The 21,015-nt window shown below is 36.8% G+C and overlaps 1 protein-coding gene across 1 annotated transcript in view; it reads left to right on the forward strand.

Annotated features, from left to right (window-relative positions):
• Nucleotides 1-21,015, forward strand: part of WDPCP (WD repeat containing planar cell polarity effector) — a 377,262-nt gene that overhangs the window by 168,063 nt on the left and 188,184 nt on the right. Inside the window, exons 11-12 of the mRNA XM_056127073.1 lie at nucleotides 16,381-16,569; nucleotides 19,752-19,875. Of these exons, the coding sequence (XP_055983048.1) occupies nucleotides 16,381-16,569; nucleotides 19,752-19,875 (313 nt within the window). The remainder of the gene's footprint in view (nucleotides 1-16,380; nucleotides 16,570-19,751; nucleotides 19,876-21,015) is intronic.

Raw genomic sequence — 21,015 nt, forward strand, 5'->3', positions numbered from 1 at the left:
TCTAAAATTTTAAATAACTAGGGCCCTAATGCATCTCTGAGTGTACTACTCTTTTCCAAGATTCATTTGTGAGTTTCCGGATCATGGCCACTAATGTACTTACATGGCGTCCAGAGGCAGTTTATGGGCATGACTGCCAGGAAACTGAAAGGGCAGGGAGATGTGGGAAAGTGGCCCATCCAGACTCCATAAAGCCTGAAGATTTCAATCACAGCTCCCACATACCTGGGTTTTTCAGCGGATTCATTCTCATTCATGGGGTATTCAGGACAAGCTTGTGAAGATCAGCCTTAAACATGGTGAGATTGGGTTCTGGAGGTTTGTGGCTGCTAAGGTTCATCTCGGGTGGGTGGAGGGACAGCCTGCCTTCTTCCGTGGTGCCCCCGTGAAATCAGCCTGGCATGGAGTGGGGAGACATCTCTGCAGTGTGCTGCTCTTTTCTGAAATTCATTTGAGTCCTTAGTTTCCGTTTTTAACTCTAATCTCTTTTATATAGGTTGAAAGTTTATTTTTAATCTACCTAGCCCGGCAAGCTAACGAGAGTATCTCGCCCGCATGGCAAAGCCTGGCAAGCTACCCGTGACGTATTCGATATGCCAAACACAGTAACAACAAATCTCGCAATGGGCCGTTACTGGGCCCACTCCAGCAAATCCATAAACAACGGGAGTACAGTGCTACAGTGCTACAGTGCTACTCCCTTTCTGACTTCAGCCAGATCATTCTTGACTTTACATCTACATATTTGCATGACCACTCTATACTTATCCTGTACGTACTCAGGTACCTGAGACTCTTTATGTGCAGACATGAAATCATTATCTTTATTCCCAAATCTGCTTTTTCTTACAGTTTTCTTCATTTTTGGTGGATAGTACAAGTATTCAAATGAAAGCTTCCTAACACCAAATACTAACCCAGTTAGTAACTAGATAACTTCAGTCCTGCCTTCTAAGTACTGCCAAAAGTGTACTTTGGCCTAGGTTTATTATTATAACTTTGGCCTAGATTTTCCCTGCTTTTCCATAATCAAGTACTCTCTGTACTTTTCACCCTTTGTCATCCATTTGTCATCTCATTTGTCATCCATTTGTCATCCCATTTCCAATAAGTTCCATGAACTATTACTAGAATGAACTTTCCAATAGTGTAGGTTTGGTTATGGATTCTCCAGCCTGAAATCTTCCAGGGATTAATAACCGTTGTCTGCTTCTCAGTGTTCATTTTCCCAGTGTGTTTACACTGGTGTAGCTCCCGAGTCACGTTGCCTACTGTCTTCATGCACCCTGAGTATCCTGGTGGTATTAATAGTATTCAGTGTGCCTGAAGTGCCCTTAAAATGCTCTCACGAAGCCTGAAAAGTTTGGAAAATATTTTAATATTTAGACAATAATATTGAACATGAAATAAAGCTAACACTTTCCTCCATTAGGATTTTGAAGTTCATAGACTATATGTGTGGATGTCACTCTCTAACATACCCACTTGGGTCCAGAATTGTAGCTCAGTGGTAGAGCACTTATCTTGCATATATGAGGTCCTGGGTTAGGTCCCTGTCAACATAAAATAAATTGATTTTTAAAATAAGCTAGTGTGACTTACATATATGTTCTTTTCACATGTTGGTAGATATTTGGGATGTTTCCTGTTTTGAGTTAATACCATGTACTTCCATGTACACACTTTTGTATGAACAGATTTTTTTTCTGTAGGAGGTAAGGGATCTTTCATATATTTTAATAACTTGAACAAGTTAGGCTGGAAAAATGTACAATGGTCCTTGCCTTGCACTTGCTGATCTGGCTTTGATTCCCACGTGTCCTGTATGGATCCCTAAACCCACTAGAAGTGATCCCTGAGTGCAGAGGCAGAAGTAAGTTCTATCATTGCTGTGTGGGGCAAAAATTGAACAAATATGACAGTATATAATTTTCAGATATACATAAATCAAAATAACAATGTGTGTATTTTACATTCAGTTTACCATTAAGAGTGCAGTATTTATGAGGTTCTAGTTCAGTCTCTGGCAAAACTGAAAGAAGTTCACTTCAGTCTTTCACACCTTACAATTGGTCTCCTTTCCTATTTGACCTGTGGCACTTCTCTCTTCTGATCTAGCTGATGTTTATTTCTAATTTTTTAAATTTAAATTATCTGTTTATTTTTTCTCTAATATATCATATATTAATGAAATCATATAGTGTTTGTTTTTGTTCAGATTGGCTTAATTTCACTAAGTAAAATAGCATAATATCTTGTAGGTATTGCTATTATGCATACATGTTGTTGAAAATAACAGAATTTGTTCATTAGAAAATATTTGAATTATGCGTCATTGTGTATATGAGACTTACCTTTTCTTCTCTATCCATTTGTCAGTCTGTTGCTACTTAGGTAGTAAACACAGCAATAATAATCGTCAGGGTGCATATATCTCTTTGTACTTGTGTGGGGATTTTTTTTTTTAGTAAATGCCCAGAGATGGGTTTACTGGATTCCATTTCTATTTTTAATTTTTTTGTGCACTCTTTCTACTATTTTCTATAATGGCTATGCCAGTTCGCATTCTCTACAACAGTTTGTAAGGTTTCTTTCCTTTCCATATCCTCTCCAGCACTTACTTCTTATCTTTTGGAAAATAGCTATTCCCACAGGTACAAGGTGATATCTCATTTTAATTTGAATTTTCTTAATGGACAGTAAACATCTTTTCATGTTTCCCTTGGCCATCTGTAGGTCTTCTTTGGAAAAGTGTCTATTTAGATTCTCTTCTCATTTTTTAATTAGGTTGTCTTTTATTGGTGTGTCTTGTGAGTTCTTGTAAATGTCAGACATTAGCCTTGTCAGACAGATGATGTGCAAATACTTTTTCCATTTAGTAGAATGTCCTTTTGTTTTGGTGATGTTCATTTCACTGCAAAATATTATTTTAATATGACTTAGTTGCATATAGTTGTTTCTGGTTTTTTTGTTTGTTTGTTTCTCTTGCTGTAGAAAATTAAGTGGTTCCGTTCCCCTTAAAATCTCTGAGGCCAATGTGAATTAGGGTATCCTCTATGTTTTCATTTATATATTTTATGGTTTCAGTGCTTTGGTCTAAGTCATTCTTACGTTTTGAAATTTTTATGTATGATTTTAGACCATAATCTAGTCTTATATTCTGCATTTATTAAATGTATCATTTATTAAAATGGTACATTGTACCTCTTGTTCAATTTTCTTTGTTTCATTGTAACTCTTGTCTTCTTGATATAAATTAGTAAAGAATATACATTTTATTATCTCTTAGAAAAAAATCTAGAAGTAGAATGACCAGTCATGTTCTAGCTTTCATTTAAGAAGGAACTCTTTTCTGAAGGGGTTGTACCATTTATCCTACCCATCAACAGTTTATGGGAGTTTCAGTTGCTTCACATCCACACTACTTGGCATTAATAGTGTCTTTATTGTAAGTCATTGTAGCGAGGGTATAGTGGTGTTAAAATTTTTTCCAGATTTCCCTGATGACTCTTGGTATTGAGTATCTTTGCACGTACATATTTGCTATCTTCTGATGAAAACATATCTTCAAATCTTTTGTCCAAATTTAAATAAACTTTTTATTATAGAATTATAGAGTTGTTTGTTTGTTTGTTTGTTTGTTTTTATTAGTGAAACACCATGAGGTACAGTTTTAGACTTACAAATTTTCGTGCTTGGGTCTCAGTTATGCAATGATCAAACACCCATCTCTTCACCAGTGCCCATTTTCCACCACCACAGGTCCCAGTATCCCTCCCGACCCCCATCCCCCCATCTCCCCATCCCACCCTGCCTCTGTGGCAGGGCATTCCCTTTTGTTCTCTCTCTACTTTTGGGTGTTGTGGTTTGCATAAGAGGGATTGAGTGGCAATCATGTTTGGTCTATAGTCTACTTTCAGCATGCTTCTCCCATCCTGGGAGGATCCTCCCAACACCCTTTACTTGGTGCTCCCTTTTTTTTATCAGAGCTTCCTTTTCCCCTAGCATGTGTGGCTGGCCTCCAAGCCATGGAGCAAAATTCCTGGTACGAATCTCGGCCACTCTTGGGTGTTAGTCTCCTATTTTGTTACTTTATGTTCCCCAGATGAATGCAATCTTTCTATGTCTATCCCTCTCTTTCTGACTCATTTCACTTAACATGATACTTTCCATGTAGTACCACTTGTATGTAAATTTCATGACTTCATCTTTTCTAACAGCTACATAGTACTCCATTGTGTAAATGTACCAAAGTTTCTTTAACCAGTCATCTGTTCTCGGGCACTCAGGTTTTTTTCCAGATTCTGGCTATTGTAAAGAGTGCTACAATGAACAAACAAGTGCAGATGTCACTTCGACTATACTTTTTTGCCTCTCTGGGATATATTCCCTGGAGTGGTATTGCTGGGTCAAATGGGAGCTCAATTTCTAAGTTTTTGAGAGTCGTTCATACTGTTTTCCAAAAGGGCTGAACCAGTCGGCATTCCCACCAGCAGTGAAGGAGGGTCCCTTTCTTGCCACATCCGCAACAGCACTGGTTGCTTTTGTTCTTTTGGATGTGGGCCGGTCTCTGTGGTGTGAAATGATATCTCATTGTTGTTTTGATCTATGTCTCACTGATGATTAATGATGTAGAGCATTTTCTCATGTGCCTTTTAGCCATTCAGATTTGTTCTTTGAGAAAGTTTCTGTTGATTTCATCGCTCCATTTTTTGATGGGGTTGGATGTTTTCTTCTTGTGGAGTTCAACCAGTACCTTGTATATCCTGGATATCAACCCCTTGTCAGATGTGTATTCCGCGAATATCCTTTTCTCTTCTGTAGATTGTCTTTGTATTTTGGTCACTGTTTCTTTGGAGGTGCAGAAGCTTCTTAGTTTAAGATAGTCCCATTTGTCTATCTCTGTTTTCACTTGCTTGGCCAGTGGCGTGACATCTTTGAAGATACCATTAGCTTCAATATCATGGAGGGTTTTGCCAACTTTGTCTTCAGTGAACTTTATGGATTCCGGTCTGATGTTGAGGTCTTTAATCCGTTTTGATCTTACTTTTGTAGGCACCTGAGCCCACTTTTTTTGCATGTGGCTGTCCAGTTTTGCCAGCACAATTTGTTAAAGAGGCTTTCCTTGCTCCACTTCACTTTTTTTTCTTATTGAAGACTAGATGATCATATGCTTGGGGGGGAGATGTCAGTATATTCAACCCTGTTCCATTGGTCTACAGTTCTGCCTTTGTTCCAGTACCCTGCTGTTTTAATTACTACTGCTTTGTAGTAGAGTTTGAAGTTAGGTTGATTCCTCTCATTTTCTTTTTCCCAAGGATTCCTTTAGCTATTCGTGGGGGCTTATTGTTCCATATAAATTTCAGGAGTGTTTGCTCCATTTCTTTGAAAAATGTCATGGGTATCGTAATAGGGACCGCATTGAATTTGTACAGTGCTTTGGGAAGTATTGCCATTTTGACAATGTTAATTCTCCCCATCCATGAACAGAGGATATTTTTCCATTTCCTCATATTCTCTTTTATTTCCTGAAGTAGCGTTTTTTGGTTTTCTTTGTACAGGTCCTTTACTTCTTTAGTTAAGCTGATTCCTAGGTACTTGATTTTCTGGGGCACTATTGTGAACGAAATTGTTTTCTTCATGTCACTTTCTTCTCTTTCACTATTTGCGTATAGGAAAGCCATGGACTTTTGGGTATTGATTTTATAGCCTGCCACTTTACTATACAAGTCTGGTGTTTCTAGGAGTTTCTTGGTAGAGATTTTAGGGTTCTCTAAGTATTTATTTTATAGCCTGCCACTTTACTATACAAGTCTACTGTTTCTAGGAGTTTCTTGGTGGAGGTTATAGGGGTCTCTAAGTATAGTATCATATCATCTGTGAATAGTGAGAGCTTGATTTCTTCCTTCCCTACCTGGATGCCCTTAATATCTTTTTCTTGCCTAATCGCTATTGCAAGTACTTCCAATACTATATTGAACAGTAGTGGAGAGAGTGGGCATCCTTGTCTCGTCCCTGATCTTAGGGGGAAGGCTCTCAGTTTTTCCCCATTGAGGATGATGTTTGCTGTAGGTTTGTGGTAGATGGCTTTAACTATATTGAGGAAAGTCCCCTCTCTCCACATTTTGGCGAAGGTTTTCATCATAAACGGGTGCTGGATCTTGTCAAATGCTTTCTCTGCATCTATTGATATAATCATATGATTTTTATCTTTTATTTTCTTGATATGATGGATTATGTTGATTGATTTCAAAATGTTAAACCATCCTTGCATCCCTGGGATGAATCCCACTTGGTCATGGTGTATGATCTTTTTGATGAATTGTTGAATTCTATTTGCTAGTATTTTGTTGAGAATCTTCGCATCCGTGTTCATGAGGGATATTGGCCTGTAGTTTTCTTTTCTTGTAGTGTCTTTGTTTCCTTTTGGTATTAGAGAGATATGGGCTTCATAGAAATTGTTTGGGAGAGTTTCTGTTTTTTCAGTTTCCTAGAAAAGCTTGAGAAAAATTGGCAATAGGTCCTCTTTCAGTGTTTGGAAAAATTTGCTAGTGAATCCATCTGGACCCGGGCTTTTATTTTTGGGAAGACTTTTGATTACAGTTTCAATTTCCTTGATATTAATAGGTCTGTTTAGATACTCTATATCTTCTTGATTCAGCTTTGGGAGATTATAGGAGTCCAGGAAGGAATGTATCCATTTCTTCTAGGTTCTCTTGTTTCGTGGCATACAGACTTTCAAATTAGTCTCTGATGATCTTTTGAATTTCTTTGGTTTCTGTTGTGATATCCCCATTCTTATTTCTGATTTGATTTATTAGGGTTCTCTCCCTCTTTTTCTTTGTGAGTGTTGCTACTGTTTTATCTATCTTATTAATTTTCTCAAAGAACCAGCTCTTGGTTTCATTAATCTTTCAGATTGTTTCTTTGGTTTCCATGTCATTGATTTCTGCTCTAAGTTTTATGATCTCTTTCCTTCTGCCTGATTTGGGCTCTTTCTGTTGATCCTTTTCTAAGATCTTGAGCTGCGAAGTCAAGTTGTTAAGTGCATCCTTTCTTCCATCCTGAGATATGCTTGCAGAGCTATAAATTTTCTCTTTAATATGGCTTTCGCTGCATCCCATTAGTTCTGGTAGCTTGTGTCTTCATTCTCATTTGTTTCCAAGTATCTTTTGATTTTGTCCTTGACTTCCTTCTGATCCACTCGTTGTTCAGCATTGAGTTGTTTAATTTCCAGGTGTTTGATTTGGTTCTCCGTGTCTGTGTATGATTCACTTCTATTTTCATCATGGTCTGAAAAGATTGTTGATACTATTTGTATCTTCCTGGTTCTATTGAGGTATGTTTTGTGGCCTAGAACATGGTCTATTTTGGAAAATGTTCTGTGCGCACTGGAGAAGATTGTGTATTCTTTCTTTTTGGGGTGTAAAGCCCTGTATAGGTCTATAAGCCCTTTCTCTTCTATTTCTTCTTTCAAAGCCAGTGTTTCCTTGCTGAGTTTTGTTCTTGTTGATCTATCCAGAGGTGATAAGACGATGCTGAAATCTCCAACTACTATTGTGTTGGTAGCAATGTCTTCCTTAAAATTTGTTAGCAATTTTTTTAAACATTTAGCTGTTCCTCCATTAGGTTCGTAAACATTTAAGAGTGTGATTTCTTCCTGTTGTACGTCTCCCTTGATGAAGAGAAAATAGCCTTTGCTGTCCCTTCTAATCTTTTTCTACCTGAAGATAATGTTGTCGGATACTAGTATGGCCACCCCAGCTTTTTTGAGGGAGCTATTTGCTTGCAGGATTGTTTTCCATTCTTTCGCTTTGAGTCTGTGTTTGCTCTGACTGTTGAGATGAGTTTCTTGTAGGCAGCAGAATGTTGGGTTCTGTCTCTGACTCCATTTTGCCACTCTGTGTCTCTTAATTGGTGAATTTAGACTGTTGACGTTGATTTTGAGTCTATGAAATTCCTGAGCTGCTGTTTATCTAGAAAATAGTGTACCGTTCTTTAGATTTTGAGTGAGAGTTTAGCTGGATAGAGTATTCTTGGTGAAGCATTCATTTCCGTGAGTTTTTTCATTATATCCTGCCATTGCCTCAGGCTTGAAGTGTTTCCTCTGGTAGGTCTGCTGTGAATCTAAGGGGTGCTCCTTTGTATGTGATTTCTTTCTTTGACCTTGCTGCTTGCAGTATTGTATCTCAATCGGAAGCATCGATCATTCTAACTATGATATGTTTTGGAATGTTTTTGTTAGGGTCTCTTTTAGCTGGCACCCTTCGGGCTCCTTGAACCTGAATGGCTGCATTGTGGAGCTCTGGGAATTTTTCAGCAATGATTTGTTTCACTGTGTTTTTTTTTTTCATTGGGATTGTTTCCCTGAGCTTCTGGTAGTCCAATGATTCTAATGTTGTTCCTCTTGGAATCATCTCCTAGAACTCTGATTCTATGTTGAGCTATTTTGAGGTCCCTTGCCACTGTTTGTTGTTGCCTGTTGGGTTGGTGCAGTTGATCTTCCAGCTCACTGATTCTCTCTTCAGCTGCTGTCATTCTATTGTTGAGGGCAGAGACTGAGTTTTTCATTTGATCTATGGAATCTTTTATTCGTGACATCTCTGCTCTCATTTATTCCTGTAATTTGTCTGTTTTTTTCTGTCATGTTACTGGATATCTGTCTGACTGTTTCATTGAGTTGATTGAACATCTTCATGACTTTGTATCTGAATTCTTTGGCAGAGAGGTCCCTTAGGTGAGCAGTATCAAGAGAGGCTTCTTTTCGTTGTCCTCCCCATGTGGTAGAGATTTGCGTTGTTTCTTCATGTTGGTGTGTAGGTTTGGGGACTAGGTTCCTTGTTATGGTCAAACTACCTGCGGCCATTGGCCCGCTGGAAATTAGGCCACGCCCACTTCTACGGAAGCCACGCCCACTTCTGAAAAGGCTGCGCCCCCATGAGTACCTGGTGTGTTGGGGGGTGGAGGGAGTAAAGACTGGGTAGGGGAGAAGACCAGCACATCTTGTCCCAGAGGACGCGTTGGGGGCTTGCAGGGAGAAATACAAGTCCAGGGTTCGATACGGGCGGATGAACTGACCTGGGTTTGGGAGATCAGCACAGCTTGGCCAGTGAAGAGGAAAAGCATAATTATAGGTTTTTAAATATATTTTGGATACAGAACCTTTTTCAAGACACTGGTATTGTGAATGTTTTCTTCTAACTTGTAGTTTATCTTTTCATTGTATTTCTTCCTTTTTCTTTTAAGTTTGGTGTTGGACCACAGCTAGTGGTGCTATGGTGTCACTCTTGGTGATCTCAGGGGACTATGTGGTTCCAGGACTGTCTTAACTCCAGTCCTTTGAGCTATATTCCCAGTCCCTACTTTTTAATTTTCTTAACTGTATTTCAGAAGTATGTATTTTAAATTGTAACAGCATCTAGTTCTTAAACTTCTTCATTTTATATTTCTGTCTTAAAAATCTTTTTCTAACTTTTTTTTTGTTTGACTGAGGGGAAGTGGGTCATGAGTAGTACTCAGGGAATCTGGGGTTTATGTATGTGTATATATGCATATACATAAACACACACACAAATACACTTTTTTTTATTCATCTGTTTATGGCACTTAGATTGTCTTTGCCTCCAATTGGACATTTTTTCAATTGGACAGTTTTTTTTCCTGTTAAGTAAAATGTTTGCTGTGGGTTTGTTATATGTGTATGTGACCTTTTACTATATGAGGTAACTTCCTTCTATTCCCATTTTGTTCATTTTTATCATAAAGAGAAATTGAATCTTTTCAAAAGGTTTCTCTGCAGCTATTTAATATAATATTATTTTATCTTTCTTTTATTGATGTGGCTTTAATTGATTTTATATGCTGAACCATCCTTGCATATCTGAAATAAATCCCATTCGGTTATGATGTACAACCCTTGACTATTTGTTGAATTCAGTTTGCTAAAATTTTGTTGAGTAGTTTTGCATCTCTTTTTCTCAGGGATGTTGGTGTGTTGTGGTGTGCATGTGTTTCTGTCTACTTTTAGTATCAAGGTAGTGTTGGACTCAAAGTAACTGGAAACACTTAATTCTTCAGTGTTTTTGAAGAGCTTAAGAATAGGTTTGCAGGTGTGATAGAACTTTATAAGCCCTTTGGGCCAGTACTTTTGTTTAGGGAGAGATCTTTTCATGGCTACTTCAATTTCCTGGCATGTAATGAGCCATTCAGGTTTTCTGTCCCCTCCTGATTCATTCATTGACTATATTTTGAGAGGTCTTCAGGATGCTTTCTGACTAGATATTTGTTTAGACTGCCCAATGGAAGATAGATGTACACTAGAAGGAGCTAGGTCTGGTGGGTTAAGCCTCAGCAATACACTCAGTCTCCTGTTGCTCAACCCTTGAACAGGGATGGAGTTTACCTCAGGAATTTGCCCTCAGGATGGTTCTATTTCAAAGAGAGATCAAAGTTTGCATCTCCCAACTAAATTGCTTGAGGTCACTGAGGTGAATCCTGCTGCTGATTCAGACCTCTGTGTATCTTATAGTGTCTTGCCTCCTGCTCTGGTGTTGTAAGAGTAGTGTTGTAGTATTAGCAGGCCAGGTTTGTACTTATCCCTTACCTCCATTTCCCAGGGCAAAGTACTGCGTGCTTTATAGATTTCTTCTAACTGTTGGTCATTGCTTCAACCTGGCCCTCTTCCAGGGGGCAGGGTTGTGCAATTTAGGATTTTGTTTCTAAGCTGCTTCTTTTAGTGCCACGATGGGGGTTCATCTCTGATGAAGACATTTTGTCCTGTTTGACAATTTCCTACATAGGATTCTGTATTTTATGCAAATTTTTGTGTGTGTTTTGCTAAATCACAGGAGAGTACTGCACACATTTTTCTCTCATGAACCATTTTGGCCACACTGACCTTCCTTTTCTTAAAAGGGCCAATCCCAGCAATGCTTGGATCAGCTGTTGCACAGGGACTATCAGGGTTACAATTGGCAATGCTGAGGGGGCGATCCTGTTGAACTTGAAGCCTTGCAGATGGTAGGTGTGTGCTCTGCCTCTCAAGCTATTTTTCTGGCCTCCAGTAGAATTGGATATAAGTAGTAAACTTTAAATGTAGCTTATGCACATTCTGATTTTCAATAATGCATATCTTAAACTTCTATAATGCTATAACATAGTATTATTTGAGAAACTATAAAAAATATCCATCCAGTTTTATTTTTATCCAACCTCTGTTCCTTTTATTTTCTAAAGTAAACAAAATTTAAGTGTTGTTTATATATGTTTAAAATAGATCTTGCTCTGGTTTTCTTTTTCTTACGTCTTTGTTATTTTTGGTATTAGTGTAAAGCAAATATCATGAATGACTTGGAAAGTAGTCTTCTTCCTATATTTTGATTTTTGTCGAGTTGATATTCTTTTGGTGGAGAGTGCAGGTTTCAGCACTACTCACTCAGTAGAGGCTCTTTTCATCTCCATGCCTGAGGATCTCTTCCAGTGTTGCTCTGGGTACCATGCATTGCCAGGGATTAAACCTTGGCTTCCAGTTTTGTAAAGCCTGCACACCAGCTCTTTGAACTATCTTCCCTCCCCATTATTTTCTTTTTTTAAGTGCTTGAGAAAATCATTGTGTGTGTGTGTGAGTGTGTAGTGGTTGTGGGGTTTTTTTGTTTTGCTTTTTTTTTTTTTTTGCTTTTAAAGGATGACAATTGGATACATTCAGAAACAAATAGAATAAGAGGGAAGTCCTTTCCTATCTTGGTGCTTGGCTGAATTGCATTTTGTTTGTTTCATTTTGCTCTTTACTTTATTTAAACCATACGATTTATAAAGTTGTTTATAATACAATTGTTTCAGGCATTCAGTGTTCCAATACCAATTCCACCACCAATGTACCCTTCCTCCAGCACTGTCTCCAGTTTCCCATCCACCCCCAAGCCTGCCCCCTTAGTGGGCACAAAATAGTTTATATTGTTTGTTACACATAAAAACAAAAATTACTTTGCATTAAAAATGACGTTTGTGTTAGGGGTTGTTGCTGGTGCGGATGGGTGGCACATGTGTTTTGGCTCTCTGAGGTCACACAAGCATGTTGGCTCTCTGAGGTTACACATGCATGCCGGCACTCTGAGGTTGCACACACGCCCTTGCTCTCAGATGTTGCACACATGAGCTGTGGTGTCAGCATACTTGACTGCATTGACTGCTCATTATTTTGTTGGCATACACCAGCACTGCCCCAAACCCCTAAGCCTGCCCCCTTACATAGGCACAACATAGTTTGCTTTAGATTGCTTGTTACAACAAAGAATTATTAGGAAATAGATCAATAAAAGGTAATTTCTGATAATTGTTATATCTCACAATGGTGTTATTAAACAGCTTTGTAAATCACACAGTTTAAATAAAGTGAAAAAAAGAGCAAAACAATACAAACAAAATTGAGGACTTTTGGAGTGGTTGGTGCTGATTGAGCCTTCTGTTTTTGCTTATTGTTTTGTTCTTTTTTTGTTGTCCCAATAGGCTAATAATTTGTATCTTTTTAAAAAAATATATATATATGTTTTATTGAATCACTGTGAGATAAACAGTTACAAAGCTGTTCATGATTGGGTTTTAGTTATACAGTGTTCTATCACCCACCCCTTCACCAGTGTATATATTTCCCACCACTAGTGTCCCCAGTTGCCCTCCCCTTCCCCTTCCCTCCAGCCTACCTTATTTATGGCTGGCACTTTTCTTCTCTCTCTCTCTCTCTCTCTCTCTCTCTCCCCTTTTGAGCATTATGGTTTGCAAATTGTATCCTATTTTATAATTTCCTTTCTTTTTTAACACCATTATGTCTTCCTTTTCTCCAGTAACATTATTCCGTTATCAATGACCACTGACTTACCCTTTCATCTGCTCAATTTTTGTCTTTATATTGTACATATAAGAAAAATCATCAAATATTTGTCCTTTTCTGTCCGACTTACCTCACTTCACATAATTTCTCTAAACTCCTCCATTTTACTGTGAAGTGAAAGAAAAAAGGTCTTTTTTTTCCAAAAAAAAAAAAAAAGCTAAATAGATGTATCCATTGTCTATTGATGGGCATTTTGGTTGCTTCAATATTTTAGCTGTTATAAATAATGCTACAGTAAATATTAGATACATTTATAAAAGATTTTACTCCAATTGGAAATTTTCTTCAATTCAAAACATATACTTTATGATTTTTTTTCACTCATAGATAATTTAGAAGAATTTTGTTTAATTTCTAGGTATTCTGGAATTTTCTAGCCATATTCCTATATTACTGATTTGATTTACTTCTGTTGTGGTCAGAGAATTGCAGTGTGCAATTTCAAAACATTTCGTTTTTTTTTTTTTTGAGATTAGTTTTATAGATTAGGTTCCCTCTTGGTTGATGTTCTGTGAGCACTTACAGTATGTATCATGTCTTTATTGGGTTAACTACTTTAGAAATGTCAATTAGTTCACAATCATTATTTGTGGTTGTCAGGTATTTTTTATTTTCTATTTACATTTTCTCTCAATAATTAGTGAGAAATGTGTTAAAATCTCCATCTATAATTGGTGATTAGACATTCAGTTCTGTAAATTTTTGCTTTATTATAGTTCTGTTATTAGGTATATTTAAGATTGTGAATTTTCACTCCATCAGTGAAAAGAAATATATATTTTATAAATTTATTTTTTTTAGCATTAAAAATGTCTCTTATTTATATTTTTACTCTAGTAACATATATTTCCCCTATCACCTTGGAATTAATGTTGAATAAATTACTATTTTATTTTCAACAAAACAAAGTTCTTTCTAGAATTGTTGCTTAGGATATAGAGAGTCAACAGATACTTGTGCTTTCTGCAAAGTTTCCATGTATATTATCCATTGCCAAGAAACCACCCTGATTTATGAGAACTTCCAGTGCTTGACTGAAGATTCATGAAAGTTTTTGGACTGTAGCATTTATTGATTCTAGCAGCACAAAAGAATAGTAAAGTTTTATTGCTTAGTAGAGTCGGGGCAATTCCTCAGATTCCCTATCAAGTTGAGTCCTGTTAAATATGGTACAAGTTTTCATTTTCATGTGACAGAATTAGTGTGAAATATTTTGGAATCTTTTTCATGAATTAAGGAGTGTATGTGTGTGTGTATGTGTGTGTGGGTGGGTGTGTTTGTGTGTGTGTGGTATTGGGGATCAAACCAAGGGTCTCGCCATGCCTGCCTCTACTGGGTGAGTCACATCCACAGCATGAGTTAATGCTCAACCTCTTGAGCAATAACATGCTCCCAGAAGTTGTACTTCCTTGGACTTACACTTCTGTTTAGTTGTGACGCTCACATGAATCGTACCCCTTGGGTGCGTGCATGCGTGTGCGCGTGCATATGTGCGTGCGTGCGTGTAAGTGTATGTGTGTGTGTGTGTGTGTGTGTGTGTGTGTGTGTGTGTGTGGTGCTTCCACACTCCTGGTGTGGCTGGGAAATCAGTATGGCATCAGGCATCAGTCGGACCGCTGAGCTGAAATTAGCAGAGCTGCTGGGATTGCATTGAATGACATGAGACAACGAGGTTTTCGAATTCATGACTGCTATTGCAAGGCAAGAACTCTTAACCTCTGCACTACTTCTAAACCTCTGCACTATTTCTCAGGCCAGTATACATGCCAGCTTACAGCGATTTCACATCATTTTCTTATCTATCTTTAGGGTTATTTGTAATGAGAAATTTAATATTTGCTCACAAATTAGTAAATATTGGAAGAAAGAATTTATAGCCAGTCTCTTTTTTTTTTTTCGCTTTTTGGGTCACACCCAGCGATGCACAGGAGTTACTCCTGTTCATGCACTCAGGAATTCCTCCCGGCGTTGCTCTGGGGACCATATGGGATGCTGGGAATCAAACCTAGGTTGGCTGTGTGCAAGGCAAACGCCCTACCCGCTGTGCTATCGCTCCAGCCCTGCCAGTCATTTTTTAAAGACTAAAAAGATGTAAGTTTGTGGTGGGAAATGTACACTGTATGACTGAAACCATGAACAGCTTTGTAACTCTGTACATTAGGTGATTCAATTTAAATAAAAAACAAAGTGTAAGCCTTAGTATAATTATTTGCTTGCACAGAAATTGTTATTTTCAAATGAAATCAATTATATTTTAAGAAAAACTGCAGTAGACACACTTCTCTTATACTTCTATTATTCTAATATTAAAATTAGATTTTGCTTTCTTTTCCTCTTTTTCTCTTTCCCTCCTTCCTTCTCTCTCCCTTTCTCCTCCCTGTGCTTTCCTCTTCTCTTTTTCTTTTCCCTTTCCACCCCATGGGGTTGAAGACTAGTTACAACTTAGACCTGATGATGCTGGAAAATTAGAATTTTTGCTTCCAAGAAAGAGATGAGACAATCCCCAGTGAAAGTTAACACTGAAACATGGTTAATAGAACTGGGAACCGAGGAGGTTAAGAGATGAGAGGAGGAAGGGACTGTGGGACAGTGGTAGAGGAATCTTCACACACTAGTGGCAGGATTGGTATAGCAGTACTGCTGATATTAAACAATTGTTTCAGTATTATTATAAAACTATGATACCTTATTAAAAATACATATTAAAAAGTTCCCGGGGATGGAGAGATAGTACAGCAGGTAAAGCATTGCCTTGCAGATTTGATCCCCAGCATATCATTTGGTCCTCCATGCCTGCCAGGAATGAAACCTGAATACAGAGCCAGAAGTAACCCCTAAGTAATCCTGATTGTGACCCCCAAATGATAAAAAATAAACAAAACCTAAAAATTCCTTACTCTACACTCCCCCCCCCCAAAAAGACAGAATTTTGCTTCCATTAAAGCCCTGTCTTTAAATGTATATCAGAGCCCTAAACAATGGCTGGGTAAAAATTGGGCTGACAGGGTGCCAAGCGATAGTACAGTGTTAGGACATTTACCTTGCAAATGGATTCGATCCCCAGCATCACATACGGCCCCCGAGTCCCACAAAGAGTGATCTCTGAACACAGATCCAGGAGTAAGCTCTGAGCACAGCTGGGGCCTACTCTAAGTTCATGTGTGACCCCAAAACAAACAAGCAAGGAACAAAAAGGGCTACCAGTGTGGTCCACTTAAGATCTCATATTTCTCATATTTATTCACATTTTTCCTAAGTAGCTTGACCCTGTGCACTGCAATTTGGTTACTATGTTCTGAATTACCAATATTATCAATAATTATTGATCATAGCTAGATTATTTAACCATAGAACAACATTCTCCCAAAGCATAGATTTCAAGCAGTTTTATTAGTCATAATTACTGGGTTTCCCCTTTATATAAAGGTTAATTATTTTTATCATTCTCTTTTTTTAAAAAGGTTCACTTGGTTTTACTTTTTTGTATGTGGCAGGTGTCTTCACGCAAGGACAGCTGGGCCTGGTAGACATCATCTTCCAGTATATTCGCTGTGATGAGATCTATGAGGCAATAAACATCCTGAGCAGTATGAGCTGGGACACCATGGGACACCAATGTTTCATCAGCATGAGTGCCATAGTGAATCATCTTCTTAGACAGAAGCTTACTTCAGAAAGAGAAGGTTAAATATAAAATGTATTTCATATTTTATAAGAAGTTTTTCTGTATAAATATGTTATAATGAATCAGATTCTTTTAGGGCTTTTTATATTAATGGAGTTTAAGAGTGATGAGGATAAGATGTGTTATATTGCATGTGTAAGGTTTAATTCTTAGTATCTCTCTGTCTCTCACACATGAACATGTGCGCGCGCAAACACAAATTTGATGCTGGGCTAAAACTAAGAAGATTAGATATCAGGTAACTTCATATATGGTATTCACTGCATAGTATTTGTCATCTTAAATAACTTTTTATATAAACCTATGTGGGGACTCACAATGCAGTCATTGTACATTTCTGCCTAAATTCATGTGTAGAACATACTCAGATTTCAATTTTTGATCAAGAATTTCATGTACTCTCTAGAGTCTGGTAGACAAAGGACACCAAACAAAGATCCCTATTTCTTCTTCTCTTTAGACATCAATATTTTTTTTTTCTCATACCGCAAGTACTTTGTCTAGACAACAGTCCATAACAGTGATTGTGTGTGTGTGTGTGTGTGTGTGTGTGTTTTGCAACCAGACTGCTCCCTAGTGCTTTCATTCTAACTTGTAGTTCTGGTATACTCTTCCACTCCTCTGGCATGGATTTCCTTGCTTTGACTCAGAAAGTGATTTTAGCCATAGAAACCCAGATAATTATTGTCAAAAGAGATAATACAATGCTTTTATTCTTTAAAAAAATGAAAATATATTTGTTTGCTCTTGAAGTAATAAGAATGAATTATTTTCCAGATACCAAATTTATACTATTTTATAGAGTTAGTTATTTACTTGCTGTAAAATTTACCAAAACATTCTTGAATTTACATCTTTATTTTAAATCCTACCAATAAACATTGACAGAGATAATGGGAAATCTAAGTTTTCCCCTGGATAATTTAAGCCAGTTAAGAAAGACAAAAAAATTGTTAATATTTTTGAAGAAGGTATTTTCCCCCCTGCCATTTTCTTTGCATATTTATAGATTTTATTATTCCGCTTTATTATGCTTCTAAAGTAAATGACACATTGCTTAGCAAGAATTCTGTGCGTAACCTTCATTTTAGTTATTTTAGAGGAGAATAATCAGTAAGAACATGTTCCTTCAGGAAGTTTGCATCATGGAACTTGGCCCAAATCATAAGAGGCCTACAATAAATATTAATGTTAATTGAATGTGCTTTTTGGAAGTAATCCAGTTCATCTATGGAGATTCAGTGTTTCTTCAGTGAAAAAATATCTAGCACAGTGCTTGACCCATAGTGAGTAGTCAGTCAATAATGAGTGCTTCTACTCAATGAGAAAAAATAAAAAGTAGGATATAGCTCTAAATTTTTAGGGTATTAAGTAATACTGTGATATTTCATCTGCAGAGTTATCTCAAGTAATACATTTCTTAGTTTATATATGCTTTTAACCTTGGGTATCAAATAGAAAAGAAAATGAAGAAGCAAAAATCACTAAAAAAAAAATCAAGAAAATTGTAACACTACTCTCAATATATATAAGAGATCCTAAGTTTACAATTGAAGAAGAAACATGAAGAATTAAAACTGTTGACTCTGAACAGTGAGAAATTTCTAACTTTAGTGAGTTTGTATTGTGCACATATTATTCACAAATGGGTGTTTTTATATTCTTGCTTTAATAAGGATATTTTCAAGGATCCATATTGGAACAGAGGGAAATAAAAAATTTGTTTGAAACTAGGCTATTAAAATAGCACATTTTCTTGATGCTGGGTTATCAGAATATGCACATTTTAAGTAGGTATATGCATCCCCCCCCCCCACGAAACTACAAAACACATTTCTGAAACATTCAGAATTCTTTTCTATTGAGATTTATTCTGTATTTGACATGGTAATTTGTTTTTCTTTTATTAGTGGAACCCAGTGAGCTCTTTTATTTGTAACTATGTTGTGGTTATCTTTGAGATCTTCACTTCTTCCTTATACATCAAGCTGGGCTATCTAATGAATCTATAACTGTGCTGGGAGTTACAAGTATTCCACGTAGGCCCGAACATTTCAGATGTACGAAACATGCTGTCAAGAAAACAAGCAATGGCAAGAGAATCTGGCTTATTTTCACAATAGCATTGCTGTATTCAATTTTAATCTAAATTGACTGCTGCTTTGAAAGAAAATACCCCTAAAGTTCATCTTACTTTACTGTCTAGATTTGAGATTAAAAAAAGAAATTACTAACAGCTTAGCCAAGTCCATAGCAATTACTCTGATGAGGTATTTAATACTTTTGAACCCAGATATGCCTAAAACGAAAGAGTTTTGTTAAATAAGGAATATTTTTATTCAACCAAGGGCAAGAAGCATAAAAATCAGTAGTGTCTTACTGTGAATCATAGAATTCTCAGATATACTCGAGTCTCACCATTCTGGTAATTATTTAAATTCCAGGTGTTTCTGGAAAGAAACACAACCCCATTAGCATGGCCTGGTAAAATTGTAAAGTAAGCAGAATATGCCTTTTTTGTCTTAATCTAGCCCTCTAACCAGGTTTATCAAAACTTGCTCACCAATCCTTCTTTCTTAGAAAGGTGTCAGTTGACCCATAGCAGATTAGCATATATCCCTCTCAGGGGTGTTAGCTTTCACACTTTAACAAAACCAGTAATCTTGTTTAGAGCAGGATTTAGAGAAGGTATCAGGACTTTCACTGTGTTTTAAAAAGTTGTAAAAGATATTATTACTTGATAGCACTATTTTATTTGCATTATTTTTTAAACATTTGTAACACTGATTTCAATTCCCAATGCAGATAGAGTTCTTTCTGCAAAGGAGAGTAAATGTTGAACACACAGAGTATATTTTACTGGAAATACTAGTTCAAACTGTGTTACTTTGATGAGTCACTGTTTTAATTACCCATTTGTGGTGAGAGGTTGGTTCATTATGGATTTCTTCAGTTTTGACAGCTTTTTGTTGCTCAGAGTCATTGTCAGCTTTGCCTCAAGTGAAAGTTTATACACAGGTTTGTTTTTGTACCAGCTGTCATATTTTAATTTCATCTTTCCTGCAACAAGCTCACATTTCATCCAAGTTTGCAAAACCTGACTGACTGCAAACATGAGTATTCTGTTGTAATTGAAGGAGTTTCACTTGTTTTAGCTGCTGCTATGTTTGAATTCCACAGCACAGCTTGAGGCAAGCCTGGGAACCTTCTATGTTCCAACAAGACCACTCCTGGATGCAACTATAATGAAATATAGAGACCAAATCAGCAAATATGCAAGGAGATTCTTCCACCACTTGCTCAGGTGAATAATATATTTGGATTGATTAGTATCAGACTACCTCTTTAAGGAGACATCTTATTTAATTAGACTATTTCAGGTTTCTCTGCATGAAACAAGTTTCTTAATGTTCTTCCTTTAATTCATTCTTGTGTTCCTGTTAAGAAAGATATTTGAATATTATTTAGGATTTTTTGTATCATCAATAACTTTAATAAAGTACACTTTATAATATGAAAGTTTAAAGTATTAGCTGTATAAAGTCTATTTTGAAACATTAATTTAATAATTCTTCTAACACTATAGAGATTTTTAGTCTTAATTAAAGTTAAAAGTACGATTATGCTATAAAACTGCCTCAGGTATTGGTTAGCTTCTTTCAGAATTACTATTGTCCTCTCACATAATGTTCAAGCTGCTATCTTTACTGTGCTTCAGGTTATTTGCCTTAAGTAGATATTGTGCATCTCTTTAACCATAGGGATTATGTGAAATATTAAATAGTAATGTCAATAAATTATTCTAAAAAATGTACTGAGAAGTTGAGGAATAAGTACATACAACATATTCCACTTATATGGAGTTGGAAATTAATGGTTGGAAGATGAATGAATGAATGAATGAATGAACGTATGGATAGAGCTAGAGAGATAACACAGTGGCTAGGGCACTTGCCTTGCATGTGGCTGATCTGGGTTTAATCCCCAGCATCCCATCCTGAGCATCACCAGGAATAATTCTTGAGTGCAGAGCCAGTTGTGTCCCTGGAACATTGCCAAGTTTGCCCCCCCGCAAATGTATGGATAGATACTGGTAGTGAGGTAAACCATGTTTGACTAATATGCACTTTTTTGTTTGATTTTTTTTTCCAAATGCAGTATTCTAATTAAGTTTTATTCTACCTGATGAGGTTGTTATTATTAATGGAATTATTGTTTTTAATCTCAAACTTTCTGTTTGGTTATATCTGGAACTGAACATTTTCTTTTGGAATATACTATGTTTACCCAGTTTAATTTTATTTTGCATTCTTTGCTTCTATTTCAGATATATTGAGTGCTTAGCAATGTATGAATATACATAAATTTATAAATGCTACCCAAAAAGCAAGGACTTGATTAGCACAAAATTTGGATAGTGTCAAATGATGAAGAGAAAAATGAT

This window comes from Sorex fumeus, unplaced genomic scaffold (assembly GCF_029834395.1).
Source record: "Sorex fumeus unplaced genomic scaffold, SorFum_2.1 ptg000006l, whole genome shotgun sequence".
Taxonomy (NCBI): domain Eukaryota; kingdom Metazoa; phylum Chordata; class Mammalia; order Eulipotyphla; family Soricidae; genus Sorex; species Sorex fumeus.